General features: G+C 35.1%; 1 protein-coding gene across 1 annotated transcript; it reads left to right on the top strand.

The window, feature by feature from the left end:
- Positions 1-105: 105 nt before the first annotated feature.
- Positions 106-13,255, top strand: ercc3 (excision repair cross-complementation group 3). The gene is made up of 15 exons (XM_058779089.1): positions 106-269; positions 1,354-1,553; positions 1,637-1,873; positions 2,159-2,208; positions 3,105-3,240; positions 3,332-3,499; positions 3,643-3,847; positions 4,802-5,116; positions 5,914-6,098; positions 7,130-7,332; positions 8,633-8,729; positions 10,835-10,952; positions 11,137-11,255; positions 11,383-11,532; positions 12,764-13,255. The coding sequence occupies exons 1-15, from the start codon at positions 242-244 to the stop codon at positions 12,899-12,901; spliced, it is 2,349 nt and encodes a 782-aa protein (XP_058635072.1). The 5' UTR covers positions 106-241; the 3' UTR covers positions 12,902-13,255.
- The last annotated feature ends 6,014 nt before the right edge of the window (positions 13,256-19,269 follow it).

Raw genomic sequence — 19,269 nt, 5'->3', positions numbered from 1 at the left:
CACGCCAGTTAAATAGTGCAGTTGTTATTTGAGAGCAGGCAGTGAACGTCCAGCCGGCAGGTGGCGGTAGAGTTCTGGGTTGGTTTATATTTTTCAACCGTTTTATTCGTAGAGAAAGAGCGTGCTGGATATGGCCGCTACAGCAGTGACGTCCTAAACAATTCTCCTGCATTTTTATATTAAAATGTATTAAACCACCACTGAATTCACAACAGGAGAGTGTTTTTTTAAGGCTGACACCATGGGGAAGAAAGATAAGAGTGATCGAGGTAAGATGGATGCCATGCTTTAGAAATAAACACAATTTAATCAGCAAAGTTTGATGGATCATACAAGATCTGCTGTTATCTAACATGTTTAACTAATGCAGCAGAAAACATTACAGAGGCATAATGGTTTAAAGATAACCATGAGCTTATTTCTGTTCAAAAGTAATATATAAACACTATGGTATACAATCTAAACAGACTGCCTAAATCAGGAGTGCTCAATCCTGTTCTTCCATTCCCTTGAGAAAATGAAATGCCATTACATTACACTTGTAGTATACTATGTGAATATTAAAAAGGTGTATTGTGTGTGTGTGTGTATATTGTATATTATACATACACATATATATATATATATATATATATATATATATACACACACAAATAAAGAACATTTGTAGATAATATAGTTGTAATTAAATAAAATGGCACTCAAGGGTGCTTAAAGAAAGTACTCCTGTTTGTAAAAGTACACTTTGCAATGTCCAGTTAAAAGTCATTATATTTTAATTATCTTTTGTCATGCTTTATTGAAGAAGTACACTTATTTTGATGTGTTCAGTACAACGTACTAAAGCACATGTGAAGTACTTGATTACAATTTTAACTTTGTGTTTTGATAGTGTAATTAACATTTTAGTAAAATGTATGACATACGTTTAAACAGAAATGACATTTTAGTTTACTATAAATGCTTGTCAGTGCATTCAGCAGTACATTTTAATCATATTTGACAATATTAGTAATGATGAAATTACATAGAAATACTTGCGTGGATCAAAAAAATCATTCTTGCGTTCAATTAACTGCATTTAATAAAAATTAATTGTCAAAAAACATTACATTCACAGTCGCACTTAAGAATATTCTTATTTAGTGTATTATTTACATTATAGACACTCTTTGTAAATTTATGTTAAAGTGTAGATCCAGATATTGTTTCTAAATGCTATTAACTTAAACTATTGCAAAAAAACACCAGACCAGCGAGGTCTTCAGGTTCTTTTTGGAGCTCAGAGGCAAGGTTTAAACTATAACCAGATCTTCTAAAATCGCTTAATTGGTTGTTTTTTTTCCACTTTAGATAAAAAGTCCAAGAAACGTTATTATGATGAGGAAGAGGATGATGAAGAGGTGACGGGCAGTGAATCTCAGGAGGCCATTCCAGCAGCTGCTGGGAAGCAGGTGGAGGAATCCAGCACTAAACTGGATGAGTATGGAGCCAAAGACTACAGACAACAGATGCTTCTCAAGAATGACCACAATTCCCGGCCCCTATGGGTGGTAAGACTAAAGATCCTTGATTTATTAGGCAGTTACAACAGAAGCTACGACTATCCCATTATGTATTTGTCTGACTGTTGTAGGCTCCTGATGGTCACATCTTCCTAGAGGCTTTCTCTCCCGTGTATAAATACGCTCAGGACTTCCTGGTGGCCATATCAGAGCCGGTGTGCAGACCTACCCATGCGCACGAGTACAAGCTGACGGCTTATTCTCTATACGCTGCTGTGAGCGTCGGCCTGCAGACATCTGATATCATAGAGTACCTGCAGAAACTCAGCAAGACCTCTGTGCCAGACGGCATTGTGCAGTTTATTAAGGTGTGTGTGTGCTGGAAGTGAAGTCTGTGTGAGCCGTGATTGTGGGAACCACTCCACACTCATAAACCAATGCACTTACACTACGCATTCACACTCAAAAAAAAGTGTGTATTACAACTCTTTGTTGAATTGCATGTTTCTCATTTGTAAGTCGCTTTAGATAAAAGCATCAGCTAAATGCATAAATGTTATGTAAAAAGGTTTTTATTTTTAAATTATTATTTTTTTTTTTTTACAATTTTGATATATCAAAGCCACTCTTTTACTCTCTCTGTTCTCCTGCAGTTGTGCACAGTGAGCTACGGTAAAGTCAAACTGGTCCTGAAACACAACAGGTCAGTTCGTTCTACATAGATTCCTCTTTCTTTACTAAATAATTAGTAATGTATGAGCACATTGTATATTGAATATTACATATCGCTTATGATCTGTTGAATGTTTTAGATGTTAGTTCTGACATCTGGTGGCGTTTTGAGCATAGCAGTATTTAGATAAGAGGAAGTCGGGTGTTGTTTTGGCTAGGGATACTCATTTTAGATTTTTATAAAATGTTTTTTAAAAGAGTGTCATGTGCTCGCTAAGGCTGAATTTATTTGATCAGAAATACAGTAAAAACAAATAAAATGCTATTTTTCAGTCTTCAGTGTCATATGATCTTTCAGAAATCATTTTAAGATACTAATTTGATGCTCATAAAACACTTAGTGGAGGATTTTGCTGCTGAATATTTTTGTGGAAACTTTTTTTTTTTTTTTTATCTCAGGATTGTTTAATAAATGGAAAGTTAAGAACAGCATTCATTTGAAATATATATTTTTTTGTAACATTGTAAATGTCTTTACGGTTACATTTGATCAGTTTAATGCATCATTGGCTTGCTATGTAAAAGTATTAATTTCTGTTATTAAAAATTGTACTCGCCACAAATGTTTGATGAGTTCATAAAAACTAGACCAGGGTTCCTCAAATCTTTCCCTGGAGGGCCAATCTGCTGCAGAGTTTAGCTCCAACCCCGATCAAACTCACCTACCTGTGATTTTCTAATGATCTTGAAGACTGATTAGCATGCTCAGGTGTGTTTGATTAGGGTTAGAGCTAAACTCTGCAGGAGTGGGCCAGATTTGAGGATGCCTGAACTAGACTGTGCCACAACTACATGGTATTGATAGTGCAGATGGTTAAGTTTGTGTGTATGTGTATGTGTGTGTGTGTGTGTGTGTGTTGAGAACAGGTACTTTGTGGAGAGTGCGTTCCCTGATGTCATTCAGAGGCTCTTACAGGACACAGTGATTCGGGACTGTCGTCTTCGGTCTGCTGAGGGTGAGGAGACTGAGCTCATCACTGAGACCATCTCTAGCAAATCTGCAGTAAGTATGAGCACAAAACATGTTGTCTGGGTGTAAACATTAAGACACTTACAGTGGAGAAAAACTAATCTGGTACCATCGTCCTGTCCAGATCTCAAAGTCTCAGCAGGACAATGGCGGTCCATCCACCTCCCAGCCTGCAGACGGGCAGCGCACAGGAAATCAGGTGCCGGAGGACATCTTCAGTTACTATGAGCAGATGGATAAAGAGGAGGAGGAGGAGGAAGAGACACAAACAGTGTCATTTGAGATCCGTCAGGTATGTGAATGAGAATGTTACTTCGTTGTGAGTTACCCTGACTGTTCCTCTGACAGGCTTGGTTTAGTTTAAATGGTTATTCAGTGAAGATTTCATGCACGGTAATCAAATTTTTTCTTCATATTTGTGCTGGCACTTGTTAGGAAATGATAGAGGAGCTTCAGAAACGTTGCATTCAGTTGGAATATCCTCTCCTGGCTGAATATGATTTCCGTAACGACACTGTGAACCCAGACATCAACATGGACCTGAAGCCCACTGCTGTGCTGAGACCATATCAGGAAAAGAGTCTAAGGAAGATGTTTGGGAATGGCAGAGCTCGATCTGGAGTCATCGTCCTGCCTTGTGGTGAATAATCTCTTTAACTTATGTACAGTGTTTGAATCATTTCTTCCCAGAAGCATTTGATGCCTAGTCTTGGACTGTAGGGTGTTGTGCATCCTTTAAACAGACAAGGCTTTGGAAAATCTAATTATAAAATTTAGTAATGAAATAATATGAAATGAGTCATTTCATACTATTTTCCATCAATGCCCTCATTGCATTAAAGCATTTTGTGTCATTGCCTGGGTTCCAGAAATGCACAATTTATTTATTTTGTTACATGAAAAGAGGCATCTTTTTCTTTTTTTTTTCTTTTTACTTTAAAACCTTGTGCTTTGAAGGAAAATAGAATAATTTCTGCATCATAAAAGGATTATTGTGCTTGCCCTGCCAACATTTTCATTGCCCAAAACACACAAAAAAATAAATTAACAATGGTATGAATTTAAATTTAAAACAGATTTTATGCAAGTAAATTTATAATTAATATATTATTTTGAATGTATAATTGTTACATTGATTCCTTAATTTTAATTTATTTTTTAAATATTTGTTTTTATAATTTTACTTTTTTTTTTTTTACTATCTTTTTTTTAATAATTGCTGGAAATTGTACAGTTATTATAATTAGTCTTGAAACTCCAAGACAGCTATAATATCATTCACAACGAGACATTGTTGATTGGTTTTTAATTATTAAACCATTTTTTTCTTGTGCTCTCAAGTCATTCTTGCAATTCCGTAAAATGTATTTTAACTAGTTACATCATTTCACATAGCTTTAAAAACTTAATGCCGTAGAAAACCAACTGTTTAAGTTTACAAAGCATATGAAAAGCATGTACAAGATCAAAGAATTTAAGACTACATTACCAGAGCAACTCGGGTTTAGAAGCTCTTTGAATGTTGTTATTATTGAGATAAATTGGAATGAATCTACATTGAGGTCTTTTGTTTTTCTACTGTTCTGTCCCACAGGTGCTGGAAAGTCACTGGTGGGTGTCACTGCTGCCTGCACAGTGCGTAAACGCTGTCTGGTGTTGGGAAACTCCTCTGTGTCAGTGGAACAGTGGAAGGCTCAGTTTAAGATGTGGTCCACCATTGATGACTCCCAGATCTGCCGTTTCACTTCAGATGCAAAAGACAAACCCATCGGCTGCTCGGTGGCCATTAGTACTTATTCTATGCTGGGCCACACCACCAAACGCTCATGGGAGGCTGAGAGGGTCATGGAGTGGATGAAAAGTCAGGAGTGGGGGCTCATTATACTAGATGAGGTGCACACAATCCCAGGTAGGTTTAGTGTGTGAGTGTCACATACCATAACTGTGACTTAAGATAAAATATCAAGCAAGAAATCATGTCATCAGTGCAATATTTTTATTTATTTATTTTTTTTGGTCACTTGGATTCTTCTTTTTCTCATTTCACACTAGTTAGCTCCACCCACTGTGAAATTTCAGTAATTTCAAGACAGATGACCAATCGCAATTCAGTATGCAAATATTACAAATACATCACTGCTGTTTTTGAATTTTGAATAGCAGACATTTTAACAATGGGACATTTTCTTACCTTCTTTCTTGGAGGAATATTTCACCTAAAAATGAACTTTTTTCAGCATTTTATTCAACTTCAAAAAGTTCATAAAGATATTATAAAGGCAATCTATATGAATGGATATTATTTATTGGAATGAATATATACTTGGTTTAATCCTAGTCTTCTGAAGAGACCGAAATCACTTTATATGATTAAGAGATTCAGTTAAGGCTTATATTCAGATTTGAGCAAACACGCATGCATAATGCACATTAAATATGGTAAACAGAAGCAGAACCAATGAGGTTGTTCTTCACAAAAAGCACAGATGTTTGTTTTCCGTTATTTTTAGGTGTTTAAATCTGAATCAGAAAATTGTAGAGAAGCAAAATTACATTTATTATAGGACTATCTTCTAAATGGGTGGAATTTCGTCTCTTGGCTTAGCATTTCACTTTTATTGAGAACAAGTGAAAATAATTATTTTAACACAAATAACATAAGTGAAAACGATACAGATTCCTGACTGTTTTGTGTTTGTATTGCAGCAAAGATGTTCCGTCGTGTTCTGACAATAGTCCAGGCTCACTGTAAACTGGGTCTCACTGCCACATTAGTGAGAGAGGATGATAAGATTGTCGATCTAAACTTTCTGATTGGGCCGAAGCTCTACGAGGCGAACTGGATGGAACTACAAAACAATGGTTACATTGCTAAAGTCCAGTGTGCTGAGGTGAGGGTTTGAAATATTAATGGTCTTACTGAAACAGTATGTAACAGGAAAGAAATCGAACATTTTGTACAAAAAAGACAACAAAAGATCTTTTCACATGCGTATTTCATAATGTGAACTTGGGTTGATGTCTGAACCTTGTCAGGGGGTCAACAAGGTGCATGAAATTGTGAAACATTGTATCGGGAGGCTTCGAAGCCTGGCGTACAAAGAAAATACAGTACAGTTATTCAGTATTGCCTCTAATTTTTGATCTTACTAAACAAAAGCCCAGCAGATCCTTTAGCCACATGAGCAGAAAACCACATGTGCTGACTTGTGCGTTGTTCATTGTACACTGAACAACATCTTTACAAAAAGGCTCTATAAATAATATTAAAAAGCCCCAATGCAAAGCATTTATCACATTTTTTGTTGCAGTCAAGTAAGCCAAATATATAAATTAGATTAGGCTATAAATTAAATGTATACAGGGTTTTTACGGTCCTGGAAAACTTTCCAGAAAAAAAAATGATTTCATGTCCTGAAATGAAGTGGAAAAAGTGGCAATTAATAAATCATTAAAGGTCGTGGAAATTCTATTTTCAGTGTAATTTTTTTCACAGTTACTATTTTTTTTTTTTTTAGTTCAACTGAAGTATATCTATACAGTTTTAGATGTAAATAAGAGTATCTGATTATTCTAAAGAAAAATCCTTTTATAACTCTTAACATCAGAATGAATGTTTAGAAACTCAAACTAAAAAAAAATCTATAGATAAGGTTTATACGTGTGTGTGTGTGTGTGTGTGTGTGTGTATAATAACTTTCATATACGCTTTAAGCTGTTTTAATTAAATGGAAGCTTCATAGATGAGAGTTTGTTGGAGAAACCTTTTGAGGAGCTAATCCATGGAACTAATCAAGCTAATTGGAGGGGTGGAGTAATCCAGTGGGTTTTGTAGAAAATGTAAAGAGTGTACACAAAAATGTATTGTTGTTTTGTGTGCTTTAAGCTTACAGTGTTTCCCTCTCGCTCTCTGTGCGTCTAGGTATGGTGTCCCATGTCTCCCGAGTTTTATCGTGAATATGTGGCCATAAAGACAAAGAAGAGAATTCTGTTCTACACCATGAATCCCAACAAGTTCCGTGCATGTCAGTTCCTGATCCGCTTCCACGAGCGGAGAAACGACAAGATCATCGTCTTTGCCGACAACGTCTTCGCTCTGAAAGAATATGCCATCCGCCTGAACAAGTAATCCCTCACATTCACGTATGCGTGCACACCACTGCTTTGTGAAGTTCAATAGTCATTCATTTCCCACTTTTCCAGTGGCCTCTGAGTATTTTTCCCTTTAATTTGCTTTATAAGCATGGAATATTTTAGTTAAAAGGTTTTTGAAAACCAGAAAAAAAGACTTGATTTATGCACAAATGAACTGCTTGTTAGGTGCTTTCAAACATAAAACATTTGGTTAATTACTGTTAAATTGCCAGATTGGCTGTTGCAGAATTTGCATTACATCTGCTGTTCAGACAAGCAGGAGTTTTTTTGTAAAAGCAGCTTTTCTTATTGATGGAAATCTCTTGGGTAGTGCAGTTTTTCAGTTAATGGAACATTTAAATCACCTCAGAGGTCATGCTATGTCCGTCGTGAAAAGTTTAAGCAATATTGCTAAATGCAATTTCTTTATGCAGAAAATGATTTTTTTTCTGGGCCCTTTAAGGTTGTTTTCAGGGCTGTATTAAAAAAATTTGTTTTTTTCATTTTAATGCTACTCAAAAGCAAGTTAAAGATTTCAGAAATGTGCAGTATCAAGTCATAAACCTATTAAAAGCTGCTAAAGAACAGCTTACACAAAAGCTCAACACACCGCATGAGCTCAAATGATCCACAAAAACGTCTTTTTTTGAGTACTTATCACAACTTTGTATGTTGTAAGGCCATGATGCAAACCTGTGTTTGTGTCCAGGTGTTCTAGAAAGCAATTCTACGAGACTGACCCTGGAGCGACCTCTAATCAGCTTTACTTTGCTCTTAATCACATTTAACTTTGCAAAATGAATGGGCTTTTCCTTGTAAAGTGTGTTCGAAAAGCTATACTCTAAATCTCAAACTGTATGGTGACTCTGTAGGACTTTGAGGGTTTGAGAGGTGAAGTTTGCAAACTTCCAGTGGCTTCTTTATATAATTTTATCATTTTTATATATAATAACACACAATGGGATTCTGCTAAAAAGATGCTTTGAGTTATGTATTATATTATATTTTAGCAAATATGTAAGCGTGCAAACTCCCTTGTATGAGAAATGTTTTCTTCAACATGCTCAAGAAGATGATATATATGATTTTTGGTATACATGTACGCTGTTAAAAAAAAAGAAAGAAAGAAAGTTGAGCCAACTTAAAATTAAGGCAACCAGCTTCAGCAGATAAACTTGTCGTTTTAAGTTGATACAACAAAAACTTGAGAATCTCCCACAAAAATAAGTTGAGCAAACTCATTTTTTTCAGTGTACATACACATACATTTTCTTTTGTTCTTTCTTGTCAGACCGTATATTTATGGACCCACATCTCAAGGAGAACGTATGCAGATCCTTCAGAACTTTAAACACAATCCCAAAATCAATACCATCTTCATCTCCAAGGTAAATGGCCTACTTTTGCTCACTTTCCTATGAAAATGTAGATTAGTATTTTTCATTTTTAACTTTTAAATTCTTAGCCTCTTTTACACAAATAAAACATTCTGCAATCTGTGTCAGTAAATAATTATTTTCATTTTAAGCAGCATTTAATTCAATCTCAACACTACTTTTACACAGTCAGAAGTTGCTGTTGCTGTAAATGCAAAGTTAACAGAATTCAGCAGAGGCGATGTACACTGTGACCCTTTAATTCCCTTCAGAACTTGACGTTCCAACCATATTTCAAGAAAACAAATACAGTTCTGCATTTTAGGTGCTTTAGAAATGCTAATAACATTCATGTGTCTAATAAGATGTGTTGTGACCTGAAAAAAAAGCCAGCTTTTCTTTTCTTTCTTTTTTTTTTTTTTTTTTTGGCATAACTCGTTTAACAAAACAAACACTCTGCTTGCTGTTTAAAACATCATAAAACTATGTATCTTTAAAATTCTAGCAGACTAAACAATACATTTCTGAATGTTGTCAAAATTATACCCTTTTGTCCACAAATCGTGGTGAAGTAAATTATGAAAAACTTTTAGAAATGTACATTTTTAGAAATTTTACATCCAACAGATGTTCAAAACATTCATGTCTGCACACAGAAAAAAAGGGGTTTAAAATAGTACCTTTTGGGGTACAACAGCTTGTCGCTGGAGCAGTACCCTTAAAAGGACATATTTGTACCTTTTATACCCCTAATAGGTACATATCAGTACCTTATGGGTATGTATTACTACTCTAAGGTACTAATATGTACCTATCAGGGGTAAAAAGGTACAAATATGTCCTTTTAAGGGTACTGCTCCAGCGACAAGCTGTTGTACCCCAAAAGGTACAATTTTAAACCCTTTTTTTTCTCTGTGTGTATGATTGTCTAATTGAGACATTGATTTCAGGAGTGCTGGGATGCTGGCTTGACTTCATTAACTTTACATTCTATCTTAATGCAAATGTTTGGAAATGATATAATGGGAAACATGATGCACGTGTGCTGATATGATTGTCCTCAAAAGTCAGGCTATTCAAATAAGATAAGAGTAGCTGCATAGGAAACGGATGCAACGTAGGGGTGACAAAAGATGGTATGTAATAGAGACATTATATATATATATATATATATATATATATATATATATATATATATATATATATATATATATATATATATATATATATATATATATATATATATATATATATATATATATATATATATATATAAATTTAAAAATAATAATAATGCATTTACAAATGTCTAAAGAAGCCTTTGAAAACCAAAAACTACAAAGAATACCTTATTTATTTGCTTTTTAAATGGGTTCATTTGCATCTTTTATCTTCATTAAATGCCTTTGCCTTATTCTGCTATAAAATATTAGCTGAAACAGCATTCCATCAACAAAATTTGTTTTAAACTACATTTTAAAAAATTTCATAGCACATTTTAAAATTAAACTACATTTAGTGAAAAAAACCGGTAACACTTTAAGGTTCATTAGTTAACATTAGTTTACGACATTAGTAAACATAAACTAAGAATGAACAATACTTCTACAGAATTTATTAATCTTAGTTAATTTCAGCATTTACTAATGCATTAAAATCACAAGTTGTGTTTGTTAACATTAATGCACTGTGAACTAACGTGAATAAACAATGAACAACTGTATTTTCATTAACTAACATTAACAAAGGTTAATAAATAGTGTAATAGTGCATTGTTTGTTCATGTTAGTTAATACATTAACTAATGATAACAAATGACACCTTATTGTAAAGTGTTACCAAAAAACTTTAGTTTTAACTCCAGGAAATTAACAGTGTATACTATTATATTACTAAACTAACTGAATGGCTTCAGTGTGTTAGTTGTTGAAATGCAACAAGTCTATCTTTCGTTTTTGGCCCTAGTTTTCTCATATTTGTTCCGTTTGTCTGGTTTCACATTTTGCCATTTTGATTTTTACAGACCTATTTTGCTGGTTTGCTTGCTGATTATTGGAGCATTACAATGGCTGTCTTCCATTCTTATTCCGTCTTCTCTTGTTTTCTTCTTCTGTCAGGTAGGAGATACTTCATTTGACCTGCCAGAGGCAAACGTGCTGATCCAGATCTCCTCTCACGGCGGTTCTCGTCGTCAGGAAGCTCAGAGACTGGGCAGAGTGCTGCGAGCCAAGAAAGGTAACCAGCTATTGGAAGTCAACACGTTGAACATCATTATGGGATATCTGGTGGACAGACCAGTTAGATGTTGTATAGTAACGCATGCAAACTTCCCTTGAAGGAATTGCAATGGAACATTTTTGGATGAATTATCACACAAGTTTTCAAACTAAAACTGACCGGTCTTGTCTTTTTTGCACAGGTATGGTTGCGGAAGAATACAATGCTTACTTTTACTCGCTCGTCTCTCAGGACACGCAGGAAATGGCTTATTCCACCAAGAGACAGCGCTTCCTGGTGGACCAGGGATACAGTTTCAAGGTTTCAAGACCACATTTGAACCTAAATTTGATTATGCTGATTGGAAATGGTGGCCAAACTGGATGGTAATAACAGGTACACTGAGTCTCAGTCTGCCACATATCATTTTTTTTCATTTTCTTTTTAGGTGATCACAAAATTGGCTGGGATGGAGGAGGAAGACTTGATGTTTTCCTCTCGTGAGGAACAGCAGCAGCTCTTGCAGAAAGTTTTGGCAGCATCAGATCTTGACGCAGAGGAGGAAGTGGTGATGGGAGACGTGGGAGGGAAGCCACAGGTATCTCCACTCATTTTTGTTCCTCTCTGCCGCCTCATTTGTTTGCTGTTTTGATCTTGATCATTAACCACAGAAATGACAAACACTGGTCTCTGTTCGGATTTAAAAGAATGGTCCCCCAAAAATGAAACATTTGTCATTTACTTTCTTCTGTGGAACATTAAAGCAGATATTTAGCAATATGGTCATGCTGCTTTCTTCAGTGCAGAGAAAGTGAACACTGATTGAGACTTGTCAAGCTCCAAGACTAAAAAAAAAAAAAAACCCATAAAAGTAGTCAGTGTAACTTGTATGCTGTATTCATTATCTTCTGAAGTAATATGTGAGGAAAAGACCAAATTAGTTTGCTGAAAATCTCCTCTTCTCTGCTTCTACAGTGTTATTTTAGTATTATTTAGTTACTTCTATAGTTTTTATTGATATTTTTAATTACTTTTTATTTATTTTTTTACTTATGTTTGCCGTTGTCATTTAAATTTGATTTTTTTTTTATTATTATTTAGTTGTGTTTTTGTCATTTTATTCTTTAATAGTTCTAAACAAAACTTTAGAACCCCTCCCCCCCCCCACCATGGAAAGGTGTGGACAGTTATTTTTGCGACTCACCTTATTGAATATGCATTTGTAGAAGTTTCCCTTTCGATCGGTAAATTTATGAGAGGGGAGTATTTAAATGAATCATGCAACACGATTTACTAAGATTTGTGCTCGTCAATTCACTGGTGTTTGCGGCATTATTTAACGCCCCAGAAAAGCATGTCTTAAAGCAGGCGGTAATTTGCACTGGTCATTATGGAAATTAAATGTTGCGTCTGCGTTTTTTATTGAATTGCGCTCTAATGCGAATTTGCCCTGTTTAGTAAATCTGGCACTAAGAGTCGTATGGATTCATTTTATGCTTTAATGTCAGTTTTTGATCTTAACAGCCTCAGACTCCATTCCATTTCGTATATTATATATAGAAAACGACTTTATTCAATATTTCTCCTTTTTTATCTTACAAAGGAGAAAAAGCCAGAAGCTTTAGAATGACTAAGTGAGAAAATCAAATGTTTAGGTCAACTGAGGACAGGCCAGGCACTTCTAGCTCTTGATCCATATGGCCTAAGATCTTTTCAGCTTATGGTTTATAGCATTGACGTTTGATTGGGTTAATCTGTATTTTGTGTCAAGATGATTTGTTAATTTATCTTTTTTTTTTTTTTTCTTCTCTTTTGAACCATTTCTATAGTTTTCTCGCCGAACGGGAACTATGAGCTCCATGTCTGGTGCAGACGATACCGTCTACATGGAATACCAGACATCCCGCAGTGGCAAGTCTTTAGCCGGCAAGAATGTCCATCCTCTGTTTAAACGCTTCCGCAAGTGAACACACTCACGGCTGATGTATTCTCAGCATCTGGAGATACCAGGCCACTTCCTGGGACGCCCAGCAGCATAACAATAAAAGACACTTCATGGCTGCTTGTCTCAGACAGAGCAATTTAAAGACTGAGAAAGAAGCAAAACTGCTGTAATTTCAGAAAGATTAAAAAAGCTATTATGTATAGTATTACAAACAGGATGGTTGTAATTATAAGAATGATTTCTTTGAATTTGTTGTGAGAAACTGAATTGTTAAAAAGGAAGAAGATTGTACAGTATGCAAAAGCCAAAACAGAGCCTGTTTTTGAAATGTACTGGTAAACTTTTATCAAATAAAATGTACTTTGATATCCAACAAGATTCGTTTAGTGCATTAGGTATCTTATTGTCGATGAACAGTATCTTGGTTAATTTTCATTTATTAAATATGTCATTGTTAGTTCGTAATGCATTAAGTAACATTAATGTATACAATGAGTGAGGGTGGTGTGCATTATTTTTTTAATTCAACAGTCCAGAATTAGTTATTACACTTAAAAATGCTCTTGTGTGGAACTATTTTCTTACCAGTTCCAAAAAAGTAGTAATGGAGGCTTGAGCCAATGAAATGCAGTAATTGGAGAGAGAGAGTGTTTGTGAATTGCCTGAGTCTGTGCTGCTCTCTGCAGAGTTTGGCAGCAGCATCTCTTATTGCGAAGTTTAACTACTTAAACAAAAAAAAAAGTATTCCCAAAAGTGAACATTCTGTCAACGTTTACTCACCCTCAAGTTGTTCCAAACTCATATGAGTTTGTTTCTTCTGTGAAACATAAAAGAAGATACTTTGAAAAATGTTGGTAACCAAGCAGATGCTGGTCTCCATTGTTATGCGTACACTGTAAGAAGTGATAAGTTGACTTAACTTAAAAAAATTGAGGAAACCCGTTGCCTTAATTTTTAAGTAAATAATTTTTAAAAAATAAGTTGATTTGTCAAGTTCACAACTTTTTTTTATTTTTTTATTATTTACTTAATTTTAAGGCAACGGATTTCCTCAATTTTTTTAAGTTAAGTCAACTTATCACTTTTTACAGTGTAGTATGTAGAAGAATACTATTAAAGTCAAGTTAAACTACTGAAAATATCTTCTTTTTTGCTCCAAATGAGAGGAAAAGTCATACAGGTTTGGAACAACTAAAGGGTGACTAAATGACGCAATACTTTTTATTCTATTAGAATTTCATGTAATGTAAAAGTAGTTTTTTTTAATTTGTCCTAATGTGACTAGCAAGCCAATTAACCATGCTTGCATAACTTGAACTTTTAGTAAAAGTTTAACTAAATAGTGAGGTTCTTTTCATAACCATTTTTTGAAAGAAAAGTTCCACTTTCTTTGTAATTCAAAACTTGCATGACTCTCTTTTGTGCAATCACCGAGGCAATCTTCAAAATACATATTTTTTCAACAATTTTGGGTGGATTATCCCTTTAACAAAAATCAAGATATAGGTTGGAAATAAAGTCTTTGTTGTTTATCTCACTGTACATCTAGTGAATGCAATGTTTTTTCACTATGAACTTGGTTGATCTCTTGTGGCTGCAAATGTAGTCCTCTTCTCACAATGGTGCTGAAGGTAACCCAGTCCAGCTAACTCAGATCCGTATCCCCATGTCACTTCATGTGATTTGCTGAATCATATAATCCTAGTCTTTCACACGGAGAAATCCGGAATCCCCATTCATTTTAATACCTGAGTTTGTAATCCTATTATGGATGGATATTAAAAGAACAAGCCTCATATTCTTCAGTGTACAAACTAATGAAAGGCTGAGCTGGATTTTAGGTTTATGTATTTAGACAAGCTAAAGTGACTTCCAGCACATATGCATTTTATGTTAATTATTATCAAACCTATTGTTTTGGTGTTTTCACCTCCAGCTGAGCTACAGAAACATGCAAATTATCAGTATTTTATTTATGTTCTTGCCTTAGGAGTCTGAGGTGATTCATCACTTCGAATATAAAATATGCAAACTAATGGCATCCTGACGTTTCAGGTTCATTTCCTGTGGTTATTTGTTCATTGTCCATGATTTTTATTTGATCCACATTTATGTTCAATATGAATATGACCATTCTGAGAAAATTCCGGTAAATTAAATCTGCCACTATATGGCAGGGCTTAGACTAAACCAAGATTAGGCCAAAATTCAATTAGGACATTTAAGTAACATGCCTTAGAAAAAAGCATTACTGGTGTGCATCTTAAGACAAAACAAAGGCACTGACATGTTTTAAGATCAATCAGTGCAAGTTAATTTTAGTTGAAACAACTCCGATTTAGATTTTAGTCTGGGACTAGGTTTAAGCCTTGTCTGTGAAACCGGGGGATATTGTTTTATGTGAGTAGTTTTACTCTCTGTATTGGTCTACATAAACTGTGCTATAAAGACAAAACTTTATTTCTGCTTTTTTTGTCAACCTTCAAAAACAAAAGGGCTTTTATTCGACCAACTTTTCAGATTATGATTATAGCATGATTCTGGGTGATCCAGTGATTATTTGAAAGAAATGTAATGAAATCTCAGTACACGTTTTTTGCATTTGCTTTAGTTACTCATTGAAGTACTGACATATGAATAGATATCATATATCTTAGCAGGAGACTCTTTTCACAATGTAATTGTTTGTCTTTCATTTTAGTAAATTCTTTCATTTGCGAGGCATGATGATTTCTGTCTACATGTTGTCAAATTGTGAGAAACTATGCTGAGTGAACCAGTCCTTCGCTTCTGATATTGTATGCTCTTGGTTTGGACTTTCAGCTATGGGGTTTGATAAACTATTACCATATTATGGAGGCTTTTTCTCTTTTCTTCAGATGTCAAAAACTTGCTGCATCATAGCCCAAAAAACGTGTATATTAATGTGAAAAAAAAAAAAGAATTCTGGCATAGTCTGTTCCTGTGGCTCAGTGGTAGAGCATTGTGTTGACAGTGCAAAAGGTCATGGGTTCAATTCCCAGGGAACACACATACTGATTAATAAAAATTTATAGCCTGAATAGCTTTGGATAAAAGTGTCTGCTAAGTGTATCACTGCCAAAGGTGCTTTGACTAATTATGCTCTGAATTTGTCAGTGTGGTATTTCAGGGTTTTTTCTTCTTCTTTTTAATCAGTTTTTAGTTGGGGTTGTTATGGGGTGTGGAGTGTATATTAATGTGAAAAAAATTAAGAATTTTGGCATAGTCTGCAAAATAAAATACTACAAAAATGTATATGTATGTATGTATGTATGTATGTATGTATGTATGTATGTATGTATGTATGTATGTATGTATGTATGTATGTATGTATGTATGTATATGTATGTATGTATGTATATATATATATATATATATATATATATATACATATACACACACATATACACACGTGCATCTCAATAAATTTGAATGTCATGGAAAAGTTCATTTATTTCAGTAAAGGGAACCCAATCAAACAAATGAGACAAAAATATTTTTGTCATTTATTTATTCAGGAAAATGATCCAATATTGCATATCTGTGAGTGGCAAAAGTATGTGAATTGGATTAGCAGTTCATTTAAAGTGAAATTAGAGTCCATCTGTGAAGAGGTGTTTTCAGTCAGTGCAATGACTATCAAATATCAGTACATGACCTGTTTTATTCAAAGAACAGGGATCTCTCTGATCGTGTTTGTGGAAGTGAATCATGTCATGAACAAAGTGAACCTCAGAAAAAGAGTTGATGTTGCTCATCAGGCTAGAAAAGGTCACAAAACCATCTCTAAAGAGTTTGGACTCCACAAATCCACAGTCAGACAGATTGTGTACAAATGGAGGAAATTCAAGACCACTGTTACCTTCCCGAGAAGCGGTCGACCAACAAAGACCACTCCAAAGCAGAATGTGTAATAGTCTGCCAGGTTGCAAAAGTTTCCAGGGTAACTTCTAAGCAACTAAAGGCCTTTCTCACATTGGCTAATGTTAATGTTCATGAGCCCACCATCAGGAGAACACTGAGCAACCATGGTGCGCATGGCAGAGCTGTTCTCCAAAAAGAAGGTTGCTTGCTAAAGATCATGTGGACAAGCCAGAGAACTATTGGAGAAAGGTTTAATGGATGGATAAAACCAAAATTGAGCTTATTGGTTCAAATGAGAACCTATTATGTTTGGAGAAAAGAACACACTGTTTTCCAGCTTGAGAATCGTATCCCATCTGTGAAACATGGTGGTGGTAGTATCATGACTTGGGCCTGTTTTGCTGCATCTTGGCCAGGACAGCCTGCCATCATTGAGATGGAACAATGAATTCTGAATTATAGCAGCAAATTCTAAAGGAAAATGTCACAAGAGAATTCTCACAAGAGAACGTGGGTCATGCAGAAAGACCAGGCCCGGATTAACACAGTGTAGTGCCCTAGGTTGACCACATTTAAAGTGCCCCCCATTTAAAATATTTAAGAGCACTGTCAAAAATTCAGAAGCACATTCTGATCAATAACAAAAATTAGCCTTCCCATTACAAGGTAATATTTGACTCCTTAAAGTGATTTACAGGGGCATTTTTTTCTAATGTCATTGTCAAATTCAAAAATTTATATTTATAAGCTTTTGCAAAATTTCTAATAAGAAAAATAGACTAAGAACAGGTAGAATAAGAAGAATAAGTTAGCAATCAAAAGAAATCAGTATTAACAAAATTATTTTCCACTAAAAAGGTGGCACAGAAGAACACAAAAGTGGCATGTAGGTAAATTTACAGACATTTAGAGAGACTCAGAGGTGGCATGGATGTTTTAAATTCATAACAATGTTGTAAGATTAATGTTTTAAATATAAAATTTTGAATACAGAACTATTGTTTGATTGAAATGATTTAAATAACTGAAATGACACTTTAAAAATAAAACTGCCAGCAGGTGGCGGATTTTATCACTGAATTATTCATTCAATTGATTCGTTTGAATGGCTGATTCATGCAGGAACAAAGCAAGTGTCTTCATGAATGGGTAATTGAATCATTGACTCACTAGATTCATTTAAAAATGCAGGTTCATTCATAAACAAAACACCGCTTGGAGCGCATCGGCTCAGCTGTGACTGTTTGAAACTATTTTCGTTGAAGAAATAGAGCAAAATCAGGCAATATTGTTAAAGTCATACAATGTATGTCACTTAATATTAACTTATTGTTTATTGAACTGTTGTATTAATTTAACATCACATTTGCAAACTCCCTTAATAACCTTTAAAACCTGTCACTCACTCCAGTTCATCGCAATCTCACAAAACTCCATTATAATCAATGAAACTCTCTACACTGCACAACAAATCTCTTATTTACACCCTGTATACACTTTGTTTGTTATTTATAACGAGAGGATTTGTGAGCTTGCATGACTCAGCAATGAACAAAACTCCAGTATTTTGAGCAGTGAGTGGATTCTGAATAACATTGCATTAGGAATCAACATAATATGTCTGCGATACATTATTCAACGCTGCAAAAACAAGTAGACATCTTTGAAGCTCACCATGAAAAATATTTTAAAGGTCTAGTCATTATCTTAATCACTTTGTGCCCCCCTATGTGCCCCAAGGCACTCACCCAATCCCTATGGATAATCCGGCCCTGAGCAAGACAAGAACCCCAAGCACACAAGTCATTCTACCAAAGAATGATTTAAGAAGAACAAAGTTAATGTTTTGGAATGGCTGAGTGTCAAAGTCCAGACCTTAATCCAATTAAAATGTTGTGGAAGGACCCAAGCAAGCATTTCATAGGAGGAAACCCACCAACATCACAGAGTTTAAGTGGTTCTGCACTAAGGAATGGGATAAAACTCCTACATGTTATTGTGCAGGACTGATCAGCATTTACAAGAAACTTTACCTTCAGTTACTGCAGCAAAAGGGGGTCACACCAGATACCAAAAGCTAAGATTCACATACTTTTCGATCACTACAGATATGTAACACTGGATCATTTTTCTCAATAAATAAACAACAAAGAAAATATTTTTCACAGTCACTTCAGTCACCGCAGTCATCAGCACCGATGTTCACTAGATCACAATCACCTGCATTCTAATTCCCTGCACCTGCTGCAGCTCATCAAGCTCCACCATATCTGCACACTCTCCACACTCCCTCCTTGTCCGGTCTACGGTTCACATATCTGAACCAAGCTGGACCCCTTTGTGCTTACCTGTGTGGTCTTCCTTACCTCAGATGTTCCAGTTTCTCCACTGCTCCAACCGCTCCCCGGATTCCTGCAAGAGATCACAGTCACTGCAAGCCTAGCTATCTGGACCTTGTCACGTTGTGCTTCACTCACCTCTCATCGCCTCCTGGTTACTCCTCAG

This window comes from Onychostoma macrolepis, chromosome 06 (genome assembly GCF_012432095.1).
Source record: "Onychostoma macrolepis isolate SWU-2019 chromosome 06, ASM1243209v1, whole genome shotgun sequence".
Lineage (NCBI taxonomy): Eukaryota > Metazoa > Chordata > Actinopteri > Cypriniformes > Cyprinidae > Onychostoma > Onychostoma macrolepis.
Note: the sequence above shows the minus strand (reverse complement) of the source record. Positions and strands in the feature narration are given on the sequence as shown.

Bases quoted from the DNA above. Each gene is read 5' to 3' on its own strand.
- ercc3 (XM_058779089.1), top strand. From the start codon at position 242: ATGGGGAAGAAAGATAAGAGTGATCGAG. The intron at 270-1,353 runs GTAAGATGGATG...TTTCCACTTTAG, and splicing joins GAAAGATAAGAGTGATCGAG to ATAAAAAGTCCAAGAAACGT. The intron at 11,256-11,382 runs GTTTCAAGACCA...TTTTCTTTTTAG, and splicing joins ACCAGGGATACAGTTTCAAG to GTGATCACAAAATTGGCTGG.